General features: G+C 40.4%; 1 protein-coding gene across 1 annotated transcript in view; it reads left to right on the top strand.

Moving 5' to 3' along the window:
* Agbl1 (ATP/GTP binding protein like 1) overlaps positions 1-21,082 on the top strand; it is a 912,025-nt gene that overhangs the window by 149,338 nt on the left and 741,605 nt on the right. The window contains exons 16-17 of the mRNA XM_008852348.2: positions 5,849-5,993; positions 17,203-17,356. Coding sequence (XP_008850570.2) covers positions 5,849-5,993; positions 17,203-17,356 — 299 coding nt within the window. The remainder of the gene's footprint in view (positions 1-5,848; positions 5,994-17,202; positions 17,357-21,082) is intronic.

Here is a 21,082-nt window from a genome sequence, read left to right as displayed (position 1 = left end):
AGCAGAGGGCGCAGTCTTGATCACTCGAGTCCACGCTCAATGTGGGGTGCTTTGGAAGTGTCCCACCACCTTGCTCTATGGACAAACAGACCCCTCACCAGTCTTCTCCAATGCTGGAACTAGTACCAGAACCCTCATTTCCAAGCTGGCAGAGTAAGGAGAAAGCATAAGCAACACTGAGCTCACTGGGAGTGGGAGGGGAGAGGGGAGGAAAAAGAGGGCCAGGTGCATTTTGGGAAAGCCTGGTAGTCTGGAAACACCCGGCCTGCATTTCTTTGCTTCAGGCCTTCGCTGTGTTAGTATTTGTGCCTAAACTGATGGGGAGGAATCAGCCGTTGAGTGCTATTCCTGCCAGGTCTATTGGCGTGCCAATTAAAGTCTTGTACGAAGCTGAGGGCCACAAAGAAACATGCCAGATGAACACCTGTGAGGATATGGGGGAAGCTCACCCCGAAGCCAAGGACAGCATGAAGTGCCAGATGGCCAACATCTCAGTCATGGACAGAAATGACCGAGTGGCACACCTGGAGCAAGTGTGCATCCGTGGTAGCAAGATCTTTTTCTGAGTTTGCCTATCATGCAAAAAAAAAAAAAAAGCACCCTTGTTAAAGAGATCAAAAATAAAACAGAGGCTCGAGAGCTGGCAGAGGACAAGCTGCTATCCTGAAGGCCCAAGTGGTCCCAAGAGGAAGAATGGGGTGCGGAAACATCTTCTCTGCTGAAGAACTTTGTCCTTTTTCTTTCAGGTTATCTGAGTTTGTGGGGGTGGGTACCTGTGCTTATGTCCTAGGTTTTCTTTGCCATTTCCCTTGGGATCAGAGAAACTCTTATACTAAATAAATCTGATCGTTTTGTTTTGGCGTATCAAAACAAACGATTAAACCAAACAAATCTCTGTGTGTGTATGTGTATCCTTTTGAATAATTTTGAAAAAGTTGCAGATTTTTCAGATTCAGTTTGAATCATTTTTTAAAGAGTACTCTTGAAAAAGAGCTAGGACTGAAGTTTGAGGTCAATCCATGAACTTTCTACTTTTCCTGCAATGTTGTCAGCCATTTATGGTTACTAAACAGAATATTAGAAAGACTGTTGTCTGTACTGAGAGGTTTGGCTTAATTTAGATAATTTAATCTACAGATCTCCAAATAAGCTTCTGTCTACTTAAATATTTTGCAAGAAGCTAAATGCAAAGACTGAGGGAGGGGCAACTTATCCCCCCGTCAGTATCTCAGTACCCCACCCCCACAGCCATTATTAAGGAACTATATGGAATGACAGCAGCTGATGTATGATTTAATTTGTTTTTCATAATCTATCCCTGGAATAAAACCAGGAAGAGGGTATGATTTCACTGCACTAAAATCAGGCTTATTTTGTAATTATTCATCACCTAATGTTGAAGTGGACTCTACAAGTCAGTCAGGTCAATCTCCACATTAAACATTAGGCAGTTTAATTTCTTTCTTATTACCTAGAAAGTACATTTAAGTGGGAATTCTAATATTTTCTCTGCATGCCCAGTCCTGTCCTTTCCCTTGATTTTCTTCTACTCTTTCCATTTTATATCTGTCTCCTACCCACTTCCAAGAACACTCTGCCAGAAAAGGGAAAATATTAACTCTCTAGATGGAAAAGCAAAATGGGTGGACTCATTTTTCCATATTTCTCATAAAAGCAAGCAAGGGCAGTTTAGTTTCTGCTTTATTTACTTTCCTGTGGCCTGCTTCTCCCTCTGACATAGCCTCACACCCTTCCAATTCTCTCACAGTTCTGGTCTAAAGTCATCTTGGTGTTGAAGGGCAGAGGGAGGGAAGCTGCAGGCGTTGAGTGGCCGTGTAATACACAGCGGCTGATCTCTTCTGACATTTATCTCCGCTCGTGAGAGGAGATGGAACAGCTCACTCATGAAGATGAATGTCATACAAGAGCTCTGCTATCATCTATCCTTCCTCAGGATCTCAGGAGAGAGATTTGGTGCTATATAGAATATTAGAGATACTGCAGTCACAGGGAAGCCTGGCAACTCGGCTGCTGTGCCTTATTAGATTCTGTTAAGTGAAATGATATATCCTTGTTAAAGAGCCATGTCATTGAGATTACCTAATTGGTGCTTGACCTTAGTGTTTACTAATTTCACACACACAGAGAACAGCAACGATAAGAAACAACTTCCCGCTATATTTCTAACTACAAGTGGAAATACACGGAATTTGTAACTGCGTTTTGTGCTTTGCTTCCTGCTTCACTGAAAGATTTATGGTGACAAAAGTGAAGTCCTTATAAAGGTGAGTGGTTCAGGGAAGGGGAGCACAGGGAAACCTTGTAATTGTGGAGCAGCAGGGTCCATGTAGCCCAGGTCCTCTTTGACCCAATGTGACCGATCTAGCATGCAGCAGATCTGAGCACATACTGATGGCCAGCCTTGTTATCTACAGGAAGAGATTATTGAGAATAAAAAGTTCTTGAGATCAAATTTCTACTCTTCACTCACCAAATGACCTTGGGTACATCACCCCAACTTTTCTCAACCTTAGATTATTTGTCTATAAAATAAGAGTAAAAATGGCATCTACCTCCACAGAGCTGTTCTGAAGATCGAAGGGCATGAGACAAAACACAAAGAAAGCTAAAGGCTGTGTGAATTGTGGGTGTTCAGTGAATATGGGGAAGGCTTCCTGGAAAGGTTAACATTTGAGCTGAGTCTTGAGAGAAGGGAATAGGGCAAATGAAGACAAGGACAGAAAATTCCACGCTCTTATAACATAGGCAGCATTCACCATAGGGAGAGCGGATATTTCTGCCTTGAAAACATTCCTCAGTGTGCTCACACCAAAACCAAGGAAACGAAAAAACGGCTCATTGGTGGAGCTTATCTGTCACAGACAAATTGAATCTGGCAGCCAAATTTTCAAATTTTGAGATTTATCAGACTTTTACATTGAAGAATAATCTCAGGAAAGGTCATAGGTTTCTGAAGAAGCACATCATCTGGGGACAGAGTCATCTCCTCCACAGTTCCCTCTACAGTGGGACCACCAGTAAAGAATCCAGGGGTGATATCTAACATTTGCTTTGGAATCAGCCAAAGTTTAGACCCCAGACTAGAGGCTGTAACAAAACTTCCTTTGGCAGAAATTCATTTTCAGTGAGATGATGTACAGTTTCCTTAAATTCCAGCAGTGTGTAACCATCCTTGGGAAGGCTGGCTTGCCAGTGCAAAGCTGATACCCTCAGGCAGCAGGTGGTAATGTGAAATATGTATGTGCGTATGTGTGTGAAGGCTGGTTTCACATAGTCAAAACTACCTTATGGATTCCTTCCCTCTAATCACTGGGAGCGTGCAATCTCAGAATCATGGACTCAACCCGAGGGATCATGGAATCTCAAAATCATGAACTCAACCCATGCTATTTCTCTTTCCAGTCCATTGGAACCATTCTTTCCTTGGCACCCAAGTTTGGTTTCAGTAGGGGAGAACATATGGATAGATACAGAAATTTCATTGCCCCATTTTGCTTTTTTTTTTTTTAAATAAAGCACAGTAGAGGAAGGTTGAGCTTTCACCCAGTAAATGTTCTTGTGATATGATTTCAGTGTATGGTGGGAGACCTAAAATGTGGATACTAATGCTGTACTTGAGTACTACAAGTTCCTGTGCAAACCTATGAAAAAGTAAGGCACATTCCAAGTGAGAGCACCACACTAGTTCTTAAGGGAATCTATTGTTTTCATCCAAGATGCACACTTTGTCCTTACTGTTTACAGGTGAAGAACTTGGGGACAGTGGGGTAACTGATTATGTTTCCACTGGTCTTATATTCATGAATGTGTGTGTATGTGTGTGTGCTTGTGTGTGTGTGTATGTGCACCCACAAATGTATTATTAATAAATGGGAAACTCTTTGATGTTTTAATGGTGGTCCCTGGCTCATTTCATTTCCTTGGCTCTTCCGTGGTAAAGAGCTCTGACTGACCAGTACCTGTTTGCTGTTCAGTTAGGTATAAAGTGAATATGTGTTTGAGTAGAGGCTTTTCAAGTGCAATCAGAAAGCAAATAAAAAGCGCACATGTGCTTCACATGTCTTCTGGACTTCCATCTGCTTCTTTGTATACTTTCTAATAACCAGGGTCTTAGCTTCTGGAGAAACTTTAAAACTTTGGGGAAATCGGGGGAAAAATAGACCCAGATAGATCTCAAGATCTAGATAACACCATGGGGGAAAATACCCTTTTGAAAGTATTGCTGTAAGCACACAGGAAGTGGATTCTATCACTGTGGTTCTGAAAAGCTGTGTGGGACAGTCGTTTAGGGCTGATGTTGCTAGGGGGTGTCCTCTTCCCTCATCATGATCAATACTCTGTGTTGCCACATGGACAGAAGCTGAAGCAAGCAGAAGTATTAACCAAAGTTGGAGGGATGGTCAGCTTTTCTTATGCCCATCCCTAGTTTTAGAAAAACTGAAAAATCATAAAATCTCAAGAAATAAGATGGGTTTCTATTAGATCCTTTCTTATACAATTGATTGTTTTGGTGGTGGTAAGGATACCAGGAAGGTAGCAAGAGCACACAAAACTAATCATCTATTTCTTCCTTCTCCTTTCTTTGTCTCTTACCCCAAACTTAAAATCCCCACAATGAGCCAACAAACCAAGCAGCCAAAGGTGCTATGTGTATTTTACATTATAATTCAATCTGAATGATAACGTTTCTCAGGAAAGCCTGCACACCTGTCGCAACATCAACAGACAAGACGAGAGTGTAACTGGCAGCATGCAAGGAAAATATTGCTTGGAATGTACTTCTGGGTACAATTTACTTTGATACTGTTCTCTGAAGTATCAAAATTGGTCCTTCATCTTTGACAAAGGAAAATGTGCATCCTCAAGCTTTAAGAATCGGAACCACATTTGAGATGAGAAATAAATTCCTTTGAGAAGAAAGTGTCGTGTAGTGAAAACAACCCAGACTTTTTAGCTAGAGATATCTGGGTTCAAATCTTAGATCAGCCACTTAACTAGCCTTAAGATTTTTGGCCTACTAGTTTTTCTGTTTTCATTTCTTTATTTTCACAATGGGGTACTGCAGTAGTAACACAAAAGGATGCATACAAGGCTTGTGATGGAATTCAGTGTGCAGTAGTGATAGCTAATAAGTCCGTTTGTAAAGAACGAGCTGCATATCCGTAGATTTGTGATGCACTCAGCCTTCAGCAGAGAAGCTTATTAAAAGTAGGTGACAGTTTATTCAGCAATTCCAAGTGCTAAGAATAAGTGATGGTGGCATGCTCAGCCCTAAATGGGCATCTACACCACTTCCTTCAAGGCTCAGAGAACGCTGTGGAAGAAGGGGTGGAGAGACTATCAGACCTAGAGGATGGGTGGTGTGAAGCAAAAAGACATCTCCTGGGCATGATACAGCAAAATAAAATGAAAGAAATGAATGAGCTCTACTTTATAAGGTTCTGGGGAGAGATCAGGAGTGGGGAACTCAAATTTGGTTGTAATATGTGCAATAGGACACTAGGAAATAGAAGCACTTACATTTTCCTTTGTTTTCCAGCACAATGGCTAGGTGGCTTTCATCTACAGATGCACGCAAGAAGAAAAGGCCCACAGCATTTATATGTCAAGTGGGAGGGAGCTGGGTCAGGCTTATGTGTGGCTGAACTGATGCATAACCTGTCAGTCAATTTACTTGCCCATTTTTTTCATCTTCTAAATTTCTCTCACAAAAGTATTTTGATTGTTGAGTAAAGGTTCTCTTGCCAGTTTGTAACACGGGTGGCTTATAGTATTTAGTACCCTGGGGTCTTCCCATCTCCTTCATCCTGTCCTCTCCTTTCTTTAGAAATCATTATCATCAGAACTCAGCTACTACAGGAGGAGCATCTGGGAAGTGCTATTACACTCTGACCTTTGCTGTCACCTTCCCGCACAATGAAGATGCCTGCTACCTGGCCTACCACTATCCCTACACCTTCTCCACCCTCATGGTAATGTGCTCTAACATTGTTGCCCTGGCAAGAAAGCCAAGTTCGGTTGTCACTGACATGGTGAATTGGTTTGTGTCCCATGTCCTTCCCTGGACGAAGCACATGGCTGAGGCATAATTGCTGATATTCTGAAGGCCCAAGTGGTTCACTGATTGAGGGTGGGAGCTGGGTCATTTCTTAGGGGCCTGTCTCTAAAAAGTCCTCAGGTGAAAGATGCAGTTGTTAAATGGGCACTGAATTGGTGTAAAATCATGCAAGTGGCAAAGATGCAAAACAAGACTCTTTTTCTGAGAGGAGAGGAGTAGAAGGCAGGAAGGAGACTTGCAAAACTCCCTGTGTCTGTGAGGGAGCATCTAGGTGAGCTTCTCCAGTGGATCCTGTAGTAGTGGACTAGAGGCTGCTAGAAAGATCTGGGAGGAGGATTGGTAAGAAACAGAAGAAATCTATTACTCACTGGCAATGATTGTTTATGCATAGGGTGTAGCAGGAGGACAGACCAGATTCACAGTTAAGATTCCTGTTTTCAAAGCTGCTCTGAAAATATTCAAAAATATTCATGGAACAATTTTGAATAAACTTAGTTTAAACTACTTAGTTTTCTATAATTTTCCAAAAGTTGGCAAACCGTAACTTTCCCCCAGCTATTTCATAGATGTCCTGAGGAATAATGAGCTATGGTATCTTCTACAAAATTCTTTCATCCTCTGTGTTAATGCATAATGTTATAGTATATTTATAATATGTGCATATGCCTATATATATCATGGCCTGAAGGATGAGCATTTCATTTTAAGACTGTGACAAGGAATAGGAAAAGATAACAACCATGAGCATTTTCCCTTTAAAAGGAACACTCAGGTACAAATGGAAATTTTTCTCATCAAACAGGCACATCTTAAACCACTTGGCTAACCACTTCATACAAGTGCAGCTGTCCCTCTCGCCATATGTCGTCTTGCCTACAGAGAGATTTTTACTGTTTTCCAGATTGCAAAAGAAACAGAACTAGTATTATTTGTGTATCACACTTAGAGAGCTCAAGAAGTTAATCCAAGAAATGTGCATCACGCACTGTGCTGAAACAAGCCATGTTTGTTGTAAAACCTGCTTGTTGCCTTTGGGGACACAAAACAGGCAAGATTCATGAGCGCTTTTTCCTCAGCTGTTTTTTGTGGTCTTGCTAGTGAAGCTCTGCGTGTAAGAATCTACTGGGGAAGGGGATTGGTCTTGAAGACATTTGCTTCTTCTGTTGGAGGAAGGGATGTTGGGTGTAGGACATTTTTTATTTTTCATTTGTTAGAATACCTTGTACCCTGCGGAGATTCCTGGTGGTAGCGAATATAATATACTGAAAGGAGTCTGGGACATTGATATCTAATTTACCTGTAACATTTATAGAGGCATAAATGGAGACGCAGATGTCTCACATCTCTGGTGGCAAAGCAGGGAGCAGAACACTGGCCTTTCATGTTAATCCCCATGGCCTTTCTACTCCCCTGTGGAAATGTAGAGTGAGTCCAGAGGTCTTTCTGGTCTGGATCAGCGTGATGTCCTTGCTTGTTATTACATATCTTAGCTAATAAAAATGTAGTTTGGTAGGTTTTATAAGTGTGTGTAGTCACTGAGTTCTGTGATGGTAGAGTCGTATCTGATGGCTCAATTTAAATCAAGAATTTTATCTGAAATCCTGAATGCTATGTATGTAGTCCAGAAGAATACAATTTTTATCAAACATGGTCTAATTCTTATCTCATGATGCTCTGATAGACTCTTGTTAAGTGTCTACAAACTGGTTCAAAACATCCACCCTTTCAACCCAGCCTCCATCACACTTGGATGCTTGCCCAGGGCCTCTGGACCACATCCTTTCTGAAGGCTATGCCAGATCACACAGGGTTTAACATTTACAATCACACAATAGCTTAGGAGTGATTGGGGTCAAGGGGGAGATAATTTCGTCTTCAAGGGAGACACAAACACCAGAAAAGAGGACCATTCCTGGGGGGGTGGCGGGGGGGAGAGAAGAGAAGAGGAATATTTTCACTCTTAAATGAGCAGAACAGGATATAAAAGATAATTTGTCATTTCAAAGGTGAAAAAAATCTATATTCTCAATTTTAGGCTTTACATTTCCAATGATTCATGGTCTTTGTCTTCTCTAGATTTAAGATTATAATATAGAGATGGGGCTGGAGAGATAGCTCAGTGGTTAAGAACACTGTCAGTTCTTGCAGAAGACCTGGGTTTGAATCCCAGCACCCACATGGCAGCTAGCAATTGTCCGTAACTCCGATGGCCTCTTCTGTCCTCCACAGGCATTGCATGACACAGGTGCACTTACCTACATGAAGGCAATACACGCATACACATAAAATTAAAATAATACATTAAATTTTTTTAAAAGACCATAATAGAGTCTATGGCTTTGCTTGCCTTCTTCCCACCACGGACAGAATAAGTACATTCTGGACCACACAGTAGTCATCTTTATTTTTGGATATGTACTAAAGACTTTTTCTTCCAACAATTCAGTGATAAATTAAATGTGAATGGTACTCCACTGGCAGAGTTAACTGCATATTACTTGAGGGTTATGCTGAGGGGTGGAAAATAAATTTCCATGTGCAATTCACAATTTGTAAATTTCTTGTAATAAGGATTGTGTTTAGTAATTGTGGGCATTTTTGTAGCAGAGGACTGTATGCTGTATGTTTTTTATTGTGAATGTAATTTTGAAACTTTAAAAATATTATTCTCTTGTAATAAGAGAATTAATATTTAGTTCTTTCAAAATGATAGTCTCCAGACTCTTTCCAGCAATTCTGTTGGATAATTGTCCAAATTATATCATTAAAATGAAGCTAAAAGAAATATGATGTTATTGTAATTCTGAATCAAACAAAGGGAGTTGTATTTCAATTAGCCATTTCATGATACCAGAAATTGAAATAATGTTCAGGTATTGTTATTACTACTTGTTAAAGTATTGAGATTATGTTTGGATAGCTTGGTAGCAGTGGTTCTGGCTGAAAATGCCACATGGGTAAGGCAGTAGAAAATGGAATCTCATTGAGAACTTAGAACTGCATAAGTTGGCAAGAAATAAGAGAAAAGGTCATAAGTACGATCCCTCTACTGAGAGCTTAATGAAGCTCTTCAAGGGTGGATCAGTGGAGCAAAGGTTTTATTTTTGTTTTCTTTTCCTTGACACATAGACTTACAGTGAAATATGCTACCACCATCTTTAGAGATGAGGAAGAGAGTATGATGTAAGGATGGGCCAAAGGAGGGAGGGAAGGCAGGGAAAGAGGGAAATGTCACATGCAGAACCTTCTGTCTTATAAAGGACTCAGAACAAACGGAGAGTTTAAAAGCTATCAAATAGGAAATCTTGACTTCCATATGATGAATCAAAGATGCAAACAACAAGCCATAAATTAGCATTGCCAGATAATCAATAGACAGAGTCCTAGCCTTTATGGGACTGAACAAAAAGAACAGTGCCAATAAAGGGGCAAACAAGAAGGAGAAGTGATATGTTTTGCCACAAGGACAGGAGCATGCTGGGTTCTGGGACTGTTGTGGTGGAGCTTTTTCCTTGAGGAAAACATCACCATAGAGGGTCATGAAGCAGAGTTGCTGTGGTGGCTATGGAGCACCTTTGCCCAGTGAAGTTAAGGAAATAAGCAGCACAGCACAGTGACAGACTGAATTTTCCCACAAAGAAGGAAGGAGAGTCACTGGACTCACTCCTGCTCCCACATGGCTGCATGTAGTCCTGGGATGCTAGATTGTGTAGGAGGTAGGAGACTGATGGAGAGTGGGAGCCCTTCAGTGGAGCTGCGGCCTTTGAGTCACCCATGTGATAGTACTGAAACAATGAACTCATTGCTTCATCAAGCTGAACTTGGACAGGATCACTTCTTTGGTCTGCTAGTGCCCGCTCTATCTAAGGCAAATGGATGTGTCTTTATGACATCATCCTAGGAGAAGTCACATGACAAGTACAACACGCTAATCATTGGAAGTCAGCTAGGCATGGATTTGACTCCAGGTTCTGTGTATCCTTGCTTTGTAGCTATGGGCAAGGTATTTAATTTCTTCCAAACTCAGTTTTAACACCTGTAAAATGGTAACAAAAGAGTCATTACTATATATGCTGTTGTGAACATAAAGTGATTGTTATACAGAAGTTTAAAACTGACTAGCTCTGCAAGCAATACTAGGTAGTAACCAGAGAACATTGATTTTTCTTTATGATGATATGGGATCATTTTCTCTGTTAAACTATCTGTTGGCTATCCTGTTATCTATGTCAAAATGAAAAATATCTAAAGATAAAATATCACAAAGAAATAAATAAAAGGCTACTGATGTTTGTTAGGGTTGTCAGTTAATATCTTTTCTTTGCCTTTTAATGGACAAAGGATGTTAAGACCCTCTTTTTCATAAATGCAAATCTGAGCAGGTTTCATTGGTTTCTTTTCATTTTTTAAAATAAGTCCCTAGATCTGGAGGGTGTGGCTTAGTGGTAGGTGCCTTATAGGTGTTCACAAACTATGAGTAACTTTCTATTGGTAGCATCATCATAAACAAAACCGAAAATAAGTCCTTTAAGTCAGGGAGATTAGTGTTGTCAGACTATGAGAGTTGGAGAAAGTGTTTCTGGAACTGCCAGTATGTTCTGTAGCTTTTGTTTTACTCAAAGGTGTTATTTGTTCTTGTAATGAGAACTTCTGATTCTCTGATGAGTCTTTTGAAGTGTCGACTGAGAGCTAGGCTATACAAAAATTAAATAGGCCATCTCCTTAGGGGCCGGCTTTTTCCTCTGAATTAGGGCAACAGAAGTGCAGTATTGAGGGGATAACCATAGAAAGGATGATTTTCCCAGCATGGAGCTTCTCACTTTATCAGTGGCCATCAGCAGAGTAACACGTGGCGGTCTGGGAAAAGCTTTGTGGAAGCTTTAAGGGAACCCAGGGACTCTGTGGAGCTGCCCAGGATGTGGCCCCAGGCTAAGGTTATCAGCTTCATTTTTCCACAGACAGGCTTTTCTTTTTAAGGAAGTCAACCTCTCTGGGTGTTGCAGCAATTACCGTGAACTCAGTTCCATTTTCACTAAGAAACCCACCCCTGTGGCTTCCACAGGGCTGTAATTAGCATCAGTTGGTACATGCATTCAACTATTGGGCTCCGCTACTCCCAATCAAGGAGCTCAGCAATCCCCATTGAGGCAGAGGGAGCTGGAGCCCTTTCTGGACCTGGGGTGGGAGCACTCAGCAGGGATCATTTCTCTGAGATCAAGACACAGCCATTTGTGTAAAAGGAAATCCAGCAGAAGTTTTTAATTGGTTTACTCCTAATCATCGTCTGTCTGACTAGAGCCAAAATAATCCCTTCAGAGTTGATGGTGTTACATGGTCAGTGCACATTAGGGGGCCAGTTCAATGGGATGAACATTTCACAGAAAGGTGAGGGGAGATGGCCATGGGAAAAATTTACAGTGTAAGGAAAATGAGCTTAAACCTGCACACACACATGTACACATCCACACAAACACATAATACGTGCACATATTACACAGAGAGTGTAACATATGCCCAGTATCATCCATAACCTCTAAACTGAACTTCCTCTTTCCCGGATGGTTTAGAAATGACTAACATTCTGAAAGGGACAACCCCATCCTTGTTCCATGCAATCTCTGTGGTTACACCCACGTATCTAATTCTTAGAACAGGGCTTCAATTAATAATTCAAGATTGATTTTTCTTTTTAATGTACAAATTTCTTTAATAAGCTTCTTTTAGGAAAACATTTTTCTATTTCTTAAACAGTTGTTTTATTTTTGTTATTTTTAAAACCATTTTCAACTTAAGTTTAATTTTTTAAAATTATTACCAGAAAATGTGATTTATATAATTTTCCATTTTTTTGAGGCTTAGTGACTTTTAATTGCCTTATGTATGACTAATTACTGTTCCAGTTTCATGGATGTTTGAGAGAAATGCAATAACCAATGTTCTCTATTAAGACAAAGCCTGACAAATATCTAAAGAGCAACATTGCTCGATTGTTCTATGCTATTGTTTAAGACACTGGTTTATGCAAGACTGTGATGCTATTTAAAATTTCCTACTCACAGTGTCATTTTTCCTCCTACTGTTTCATGTTATATATTTCAAACCCATGTTATTTGATTCTTAAGATTTATGAGCTTTCTATGTTCACCGAGAATCATGCCCTTTATCAAAATAAGATTTTAAAATCCCATTTAAAGCACTTGATCTAGAATGTGACTTTGTCATGTATTACTGTTGCCTTACCTGCTTTAATTTATGTTTGCATTTCCTTTTAGATTCAACATTTTTCCTTTAAAATACTGGAATACAGGCAAACAAAATGAAGAGATAATTTAGGAGTGTTTCTCTCACATACCGTTCTGCCTTCAAAGTACTTTGTATATACAACACACACATTAGACTTTTAAAAACAGTAATCTGAACATTTTTGTCATCTGATAAGATTGATGAACCTGCTTCTACTTACAACACAGGTTAAGCTTACAACATTAGGTTATATTTGTCATTCTGCTTGGTGCTCTTTCATATGCTTCACCACAATTTTTTCTTCCTTCTGTTTTCTGGTGCACTGTAGACCACATTTTCTTTGCGCTCTCTCCCCTGCCCGTCAGTGTTTGCAGTTCTGCTAATGCTTCCTTTTCAGTTCTTAAACATAACATGGTTGAACTTATATTTCTCCTTCAGTAATGATAGCTAATGTTGAGTGTTCCTACACGATTTTTTCTTTTATTTGTTTTTATTTATTATTATTTCATGTGTGCGAGAGTGTGGGGACAGGCACATGGTGCACTTGTGGAGGTCAGAGGACAACTTTCAGGAGTCAGTTCTCGCCCTGCACTGTGGGATCTGGTGATGGATCATTAGACACTCATGGCAAGTGCTTTTACCTGCTGAGCCATCTCACCTCCCCCAGTTTGAACTTTTGAAAAAAATATTAATATATACGTATTACATATATGTGAATATGCAGTTCAATACATACATTGAATTTTTGTGCATTTCATGCCATATATATTAGTCATATTTAGACCCCCTCCTCTATCTGCCCCCCCATTGCCTCCCCACTGAATTTCAGCATTCTGTCATATATGTTAAGGCCTATTGAGTCAAATTTGTGCCCCCAGTTGTCCCACAGTGTGAGTTCATCCACTGGAGCCTATCTAGCATCACTTCCTTAAAGAAACCAACTCAGGCTAGAGAACTAGCTCATTAGTTAAGAGCACTGATTGTTTTTGCAGAGGACCTGGGTTTGGTTTGCAGCACCCACACGGCAGCTAACAACTTTGCATAATTCCAGTTCCAGAGCACCCAGCACCCTCTTCTGACCGCTGTGGGTGTTGAGTGATATGAGTGCACATAACATACATGCGGGGAATACATATAAAATTAAAAAAATTTAAACACAAAATTAAAAGACATAAGTTCTTAAAAATTATGTGAATACTTGTGGGGGGGGCCGGGGTACAGGTGAGTACTATTGCCTGAAAAGGCCAGAAGAGGGTGTCAGCTTTCCTGGAGCTAGAGTTATAGGCAGTTGTGAGCTGCCAGATATGGGCTGTCCTCTGCAACAGCAGCAGGTACTCTTAACTGTTGAGCCATCTCTACAGGCTCTGTTTTTATTTTTCCATTTTATTTTCTTTTATTACTTTTTGTTTTGTTTTGTTTTTTGTTTTTGGTCTTTTTTGAGACAAGCTCTCTCTGTAGCACCAGCTGTCCTGGAACTCACTATGTAGACCAGGCTGGCCTTGAACTCACAGAGATCCGCCTGCCTCTGCCTCCCGAGTGCTGGGATTAAAGGCATATGCCACCACTCCCAGCTCTTTTATTACTTTTTAAAAAACTCAGTACTAGATATTGAACCCAGAGCTTCACTCTTGCTAGGCAAGTGTTCTACCACTGAGGTACAACCTCTATCCCTTTATCAGTCTTTTATTTTGAAGCAGGATCTTGCTAATTTGCCCAGGGGGTCCTTGAGCTCCCTTTGTAGCCTAGGTAGGGCTTGAACTTAAGAGGCTGATGCACACACACATACACACATAGAAATATACATATTTTAAAAACTAAATAATAGAAGGCAAGTCCCATTATGTTCATTGAAGAACAGTGGTACCAGGTTTAGAATGACAATCAAACATGTGAGACATGAGATTAGGCTTTACACAGAAGAAACTTAGTAGAAAAGATGGAGGGCAACAATAGCTTGCACAGAGACTTAGCAGAGGTCTTAGAACTCTCCAGCAAAGCTTTGATTTCTCAGTATCCATAATATAATTGTAAGGTCCCGAGAGATGATGCTGAGTGTGCAGGCACTGTACCAACCTTGGAAAACTGTTAGCTCTGGGGTTCCTGAGCTCTATTTACCCTCTATCCTATGTGTACTTGTAAGTGATGAGGGAGAAAGAATGTGACAGAAGCTTGATAGTGCCTCAAAGGTAGAAGGGCAAAATTGGGATATTAACTGATGCTTTCAAGTCTGGTTTCAAGGCAAATATTTTAATGTAGGAATTTGAGTAGGTTTAGGTGTGGAGCATGGCATGGTTATTTACAATTGATGGACAATGTAAGGCAACCATTTTGAAGAGAGATTTTCAAATAGCCTTGGATCAAAGCTTGCTTGATGCTCCATAGAAAAGCTTTGATGAGATAGCCCTGGAATGATCATTTGTTAGAAGTTTCTATTTTCCTGGACAAGAGTCCTGTGAAATGGTAAAGTCCATGCTAAAGTGGACAGTAAGCCCTCTGGGGGTGGATGATTTTATTTCTAAATTTCAAGGAGCATATGACTCCAGATTAAATTTTCTTGTTCTTCATCTTAATCTCTGTCTCCATCTCCGTTTCCTTTCTCTTCCTCCTCTGTTCTTTCTCCTCATCATCTTCCTGCTTTTCTTTGCCTTCCCCTGCTCTCCTTCTCCTTGTCCCCTTTTTCTTTCCTCCTCTTTGTCCTTGATATATGGAGGTTATACTGTTGGGAACAATCTAATTATAAATGTTTAAATGCAGAGACACCTTTTTCTCCTCCTCTATCCCCTCTTTCCTCCTCCTCCTCCTCCCTCATCTTCCTCTTCCTTCTCTTCTTTGACTTTCCTCTCTCTCCCTTTCTCTGTTCCTCCCCCCCACCTTTGTCTCTCTGTGTCTGTCCCTTTCTGTCTCTATCTCTGTCTCTGCCTCCCTCTGTTGGCGAAGGTGGCCTTGAGCTCACTAAGTAGCCCAGGCTCACCTCAGACTCGTGACAATCTTCCTCTGCCTCCAGTGCTAGGATTAAGATGTGAGCCATGAGGCTCAACTCTAGGTCAAATTTTCATGTGCTGTCAGGGGTAGAAAAAAGGTCATAGGACCAAGCAGCTCTCTTTCCTTTCCTTGAAGGTTTTTCTTTCTCCTTAGAGCTTACATATTTCAGTATAGTACAAATAGATTTTTGTCTGTTCATAACCAAATGCTGTTTTCTAAAACTCACTTTAGGACATTTTTTTCTATTTTTTGTTTTATTCAGTTTTTATTGCTGCTGGAGGAAATTATTACATTTAGTAATTTAAACAATAATTAAAATTTTTTGATTTATTTATTTTTATTTTACATGTGTGTATTTTGTGCATGTATTTAAGTGCACTGCCTAAGGAGGCCAGAAGAGGGCACTGAATCCTCTGGAACTGGAGTTACAGAAGGTGGGTTAGCTAGGAATCGGACCCATGTCCTCTGGAAGAGTAGCCAGTGTTCGTAACCCCTTAAAAATCTTTCCAGCCCCTTAAATAATAGTTTTTGAACCTCAAGTTTGAAGTTTGACATGGGTCTGTTTGTTCAAAGACCCATACCTTTATGGGTTGTGTTCCTTTTGAAGGCTGAGGGCATCATTTTCTTGCCCTTTTTCAGCTCCTGGAAGACTCCTGAACTCCTTTATCGATTGTACCTTTCTTTGTCTTCCATGCAATGAGAGAAAGCCATCTCTTCAGTTCTCTGCAGATTGGAAAGGGTTTCTGCTTTTAATCACTAATAATTAGATTGCCCCTAACAGGGTAAGACAGAACAAGCTCCCTGTCCCAAGGAAATCTTCATCTTAATGTGTCTGTGCCCATATAAGGTTATACACTCACAGGTTCTGAAGATGAGTGCACGGGCATCTTGGGGGACCATAGTCTGCCCACCACCTTGCAAGTGCATCCTTCACACATGTAAACAATTTTACGCTACTTCCCTGCCACAATAAATTCACAAATATTATGTTTTCATAAGGGGTGTGTGTGTGTGTGTGTGTTTGTGTGTGTGTGTGTGTGTGTGTGTGTGTGTGCTTGCTTCATTTATTTAACAGCTCATCTATCAAGGAACAAGGTGGGTGGTTTCTCCTTGGCTTTGCTAACATCTGCCTGACTGTGGTGAAAACTTGAGATCTTAAACTGGATAATGTCTATTTGCTGATGCTCCTGTTCTACAGAATTAGCTATGACCACTCTGGTTGCTGAAGTCACTATAACCAGACAGGGGACCACAGGGCATAAGGAGTGGGCAGCCTCTCTAGCATGTTTACAACTAATCCCATTGCTCTGATTAGTGAACAGGTCTTAAAGGTTGTCAGCTGGTGCCCTTGTTTGAATGGCTCTTCCATTTTTCTGTGTGATGCTGTGTTTTTAATGAGCGTTTAAATGGGGAGGCAAGGTAGGAAAAGTCACTGTTACTAGTCATGTTTTTCTGTTAGCTTGGCATCCCTCGGGTAACTGTTTTTCATTTTCTTTCTAGATGTTCCCATCTCACCTTTAGTTCCTAGGCTTGCTGTGCTCTCTGATGCTGGCGACCTTAGGCTTTGCTCTCTAGTGCTCTGAGTGTGCTCTGTCTTCATGGTAACCATGGCATGGTGATGGAAAGAACGTCTTATGGCCATCTTGTTTATAGTACAACTTGCAAACAATGTGCTGGTTTGCAGGCATGTGTAGGAACAGTGCTGTCTGTTCTGCCTCACCAAATTTCTCTTTGGAATATCCCCCTTTTATCATTCAATGCTCAATATGTATCAGGCAGATTGTGTTGGAAAAAGTACTTCTCAAATTATAAGATCTACTAAACATAACCTACATTATTGTTTGCATTGTTATAAAATATTAATAATAAGATATGTCTTTGTTTTACTTGTGCTCCAGACTCATCTCGACATCCTGGAAAAATGTATCAACCCTAGACAAGTCTACTTCCGGCAGGACGTTCTCTGCCAGACCCTGGGAGGGAATCCATGTCCATTGGTGACTATCACAGCCATGCCCGAGTCTAACAGTACCAACCATCTGGAGCAGCTCCGTGAGTAAAATGTGGCCCCTTTTCTTGCATATTTGGCTAAGGGGGCCATGTCCAGTCCTGGGCACACTCTTTCTGCTCTTCTAGAGGAGAAGCTGTATAATGGGTTGAGGGCTTATCTATCTATACAAATACACCATCAAGTCTTCTTGGTATGACATAAAGGGTAAATGTTAATGTCACTCTGGTGTTAAAGAGGGAAAAAATGAATTGGAGACTGTCAGGGAGATGAAATGACATGCTGGAATTAACAGAAGATCACCAATGATGGCAACTCCCTCTCTACAAGCAGAACCAGGGCTTGGAATCACATTCCCTAACCTCTAATCTATATGCTCGTGGTTGTTATGTAATTCTTAGTCCCTATGAAAGAAGGAAGCAGAATCACTGAACCCTGACTAGAGAATTCTCTTTGTAGCCAGAGTACCTAGCTCTGAAGGGCCGAGGATGTGAGAGGCTGTAGCCAAGAACTCTGAAACCAAAGTGAAGATACACTAAGACCACAGATAGACACACTGACATATAGACACATGTGAATACACATGCAGCCTTACAGATACATGGACACACACAGACACACTCAGAAACACAGATCCATGATGTCCTTTAAATATTAGAGTTCAAGGATAAATGTGATTGAGTCTTTACCAACGCACATCAGACCTTAGCAAACGAGAAACTGAAGAGAACATGGAATGATTTGCAATAAAAAGAAATTTCAGAAATGGAAGAGAAGCTTGGAGAATAAAAGCCAAGCTAATTTATCCCCAGAAGATACCCTTACCAGATGAAATGCTAATGATATTCAGGTGACTCTTGGGTGGCTACAAATGTAATTTCTCATACCCCATCAGCTTCTGACAATGGATGCTTAACAACCTTCCTAATCAACAACTGATTATCCCATCTGAATTAATGAGGCCCTAAAATGCTTTAATGAATAGTAAGGGATTTTTCAAAAATTCTCTTATGTGTTTTAGGCCTTTAAGAGCAATTGTTCCAGCAGTCTCACAGTCCTCCGCTTGGCAGATGAGCACAGCTTGGGAGCTGTAGATAGTAGTCTAGGGCAATCTTCACTGGGTAATTATTTGTTTAAGAAAGTGGATGCATGTTAAAACTGTGTTTCTCAAGTTCTGTTCCTAAGAAGGAGGCAAGCAGAGCCTTCATATTTAATTACGATGTAGAGATACCTGTTTTGTATTTTTGTATTTGTTGACCTTGGTACTGTTGTTGATGTTATAACTATAGAGATCATTCGTATTTTGATGGGCGACCTAGAAGCACAGTGAAAGGCCCTAAATAATTTTGTACTCCAATAAACAATTCAGTTAAGGAAGAGAAAGAGGCAGGAAGAAAAGATCTCTTAATAACTTAAAAAAAAATTTATTTAATAACCACAGAATGAGAAGAAGCATTTCATTACAACAACATTGACATACTCAGTAAAAATTTCCAGAGCTAAGATGCATCTCTTTCAAAATTGGCTGTAAACTTTTAGGTTTACAGTTGATTTAATACAATTAAACAATATTGTACTCAGTATAAACCCTATAATATATAAAATTGAATGAGGTTTTAACCTTTAAAAAAGACCTCCATTTCATTATTTAAATATACTGTTTCATACAGAAAAACTCATTTTTAATGCAATTAACACTTAGGTGTTTGCCCATGCTTCTCTAATCTCTATATATCTGATTATTACTAGTCATAGTCATTACTTTCTGAGATCTGTGGCACCTGAGCATGGATATAGAGTCATTAGGTAGATTTCAACGGTAATGTTTTTCACATCTACTAATTAACATGAAGCAAATTTTTACGCTTCTTCCTCAAATATAACTCATTTTTAAAATTTATTGATTTTTTTGTGTATTTCATACAGAACATCCCAAACAATCTTATTCATCTATATCCCCACATCCCAAGTGACACCCTCCCATCCCCCCCCAGCCCGTATACTCTGTCATCCCTGTTAATCACTGTTACTGTCCACTGTGTTGTCAGTGCCCCCAGCTTTTCCCCAGTGCTTGTCCATCTGCTGAGTCTAGTCAGTCTATCCTTGTTTTAGGAAGATCTACTTTTCCTCATCTACCAGCAGGCTATTGCCAATATTCCTTTAAATAAGATTGGGGACTGCTGGTAATTTTCCCAGTTCTGTGCTGGGTTACTGTCTGGGAGTCTCTTGGGCCACCCTGGCCAACAACTCAAAGTAAGGTATCTTCCTGTCTTGCATTGTTTCTTGTTATGTAGCCTTTAGCTATACACATGGACTTTCAAAGAATTATATTGGTCCCTTTAATCTTTGGTTATGTTTTCCTTTTGGGTGTTTAAGACCATACAGTTGGCTCAGATAAACCAATTTATTTTTACTCTTAAGGTCGTTTGAGGATCTGTTCCTCAGGGGTCACATGGGCTTGGGAGGAGCCCCTGGCTCCTTTCTTTTACCAGTTCCACCTATGTGAAGATAAGTCAAATGTCCTGCTCAACCATGGCTGGCTTCACTTGGAAGCATGGAGGAAATGTTTCCTCTGTGTTGACCCTCCTCTTTGTAGACTGGACACTGGTTCAAGTCCATCTGGTAAGTTCTCCATGGCCTCCTTGATCAAGAGAACAGGTGACTCACCAGTTACAGGATATTTTGAGAGGTGTTCCATAGTCCCCTGGAACTTAGTCGATCTTGGAGGGCAAGGAGCAAAAACTGTCCGTTAAGTCCCTCTGACCAAATTAGTATAGGCCTCAAAGTATGGCTGTTAAACATCCAAGAAGGTTAGTTCTACCAGTCTAGTACTTTTAATTACCGTGTGCTATGTAGATAAAGCTTGGGCAAAGACCAAATGTTCTCAGATAAACCTTGACTACACATGTATTATGTTCCTTGAGCTAGCTGTATGTATAATTCGTCAGTATGTTGTTGGAGTAATATGGTTCCTTCTGTTTTTTGTTTTTTTTTTTTTAAGCTAGCTAGGCATTATTTATCTCTTGCATTGTCTAACCCTTCCACCATGGTTTCCCCATTTAAAGTGCCCCCATTCATTTTTCCCATTCCCTCCTCAATAATACCTTTCTCCCATGGTGCCACCTTTCTTGAGCTCCTTTCCCTTTATCTCCAAGGTTCCTTATATAATCCTCCCTCTGCTCTCCCCTTAAAATAACCCCATTTTTATCCATATCTCCCTTATTAACACCTGTTTCCTACTGTTCTTCTCTTTCAGATTCTTTCTTTTCCTTTACCTCCCTGTTTCCTTTTCATTACCCTGGTTCCTAGAATTATGTCTGGATACATACTCACTTATAAGGATTTGTTGCTAGGATCCGCATATGAAAGAGAACATACGTCGCTGGTTTTTCTGAGTCTGTGTTACTTCACTCAATTTCTCATTCCATCCATTTGCCTGAAAATTTCAGGATTTCATCTTTACTTCTGAGTAAAACTCCATCATATAAATGAACCATATTTTCATTATCCATTCGTCGGTTGAGGGACACTTAGGTTGCTTCCATCTCATAGCTATTGTGAAAAGAGCAGCAGGAAACATGGATGTACAAGTGTCTTTGGGTATATGCCAAGGAGTGGTATAACTGGGTAAAATGGTAGGTTCATTTGTAGTTTTTTAAGAGTTCTCCACACTGCTTTCCATAGGGGTTGAACAAGTTTGCAGCCCCACCAGCAGTGGATGAGCATTCTCCCTTTCCCGACATCCTCTCCAACATTTGGTATCATTTGTT

The sequence above is a fragment of the Nannospalax galili genome, unplaced genomic scaffold (genome assembly GCF_000622305.1).
Source record: "Nannospalax galili isolate Female #2095 unplaced genomic scaffold, S.galili_v1.0 scaffold63, whole genome shotgun sequence".
NCBI lineage: Eukaryota > Metazoa > Chordata > Mammalia > Rodentia > Spalacidae > Nannospalax > Nannospalax galili.
This window is presented reverse-complemented; position numbering and strand designations above follow the sequence as displayed.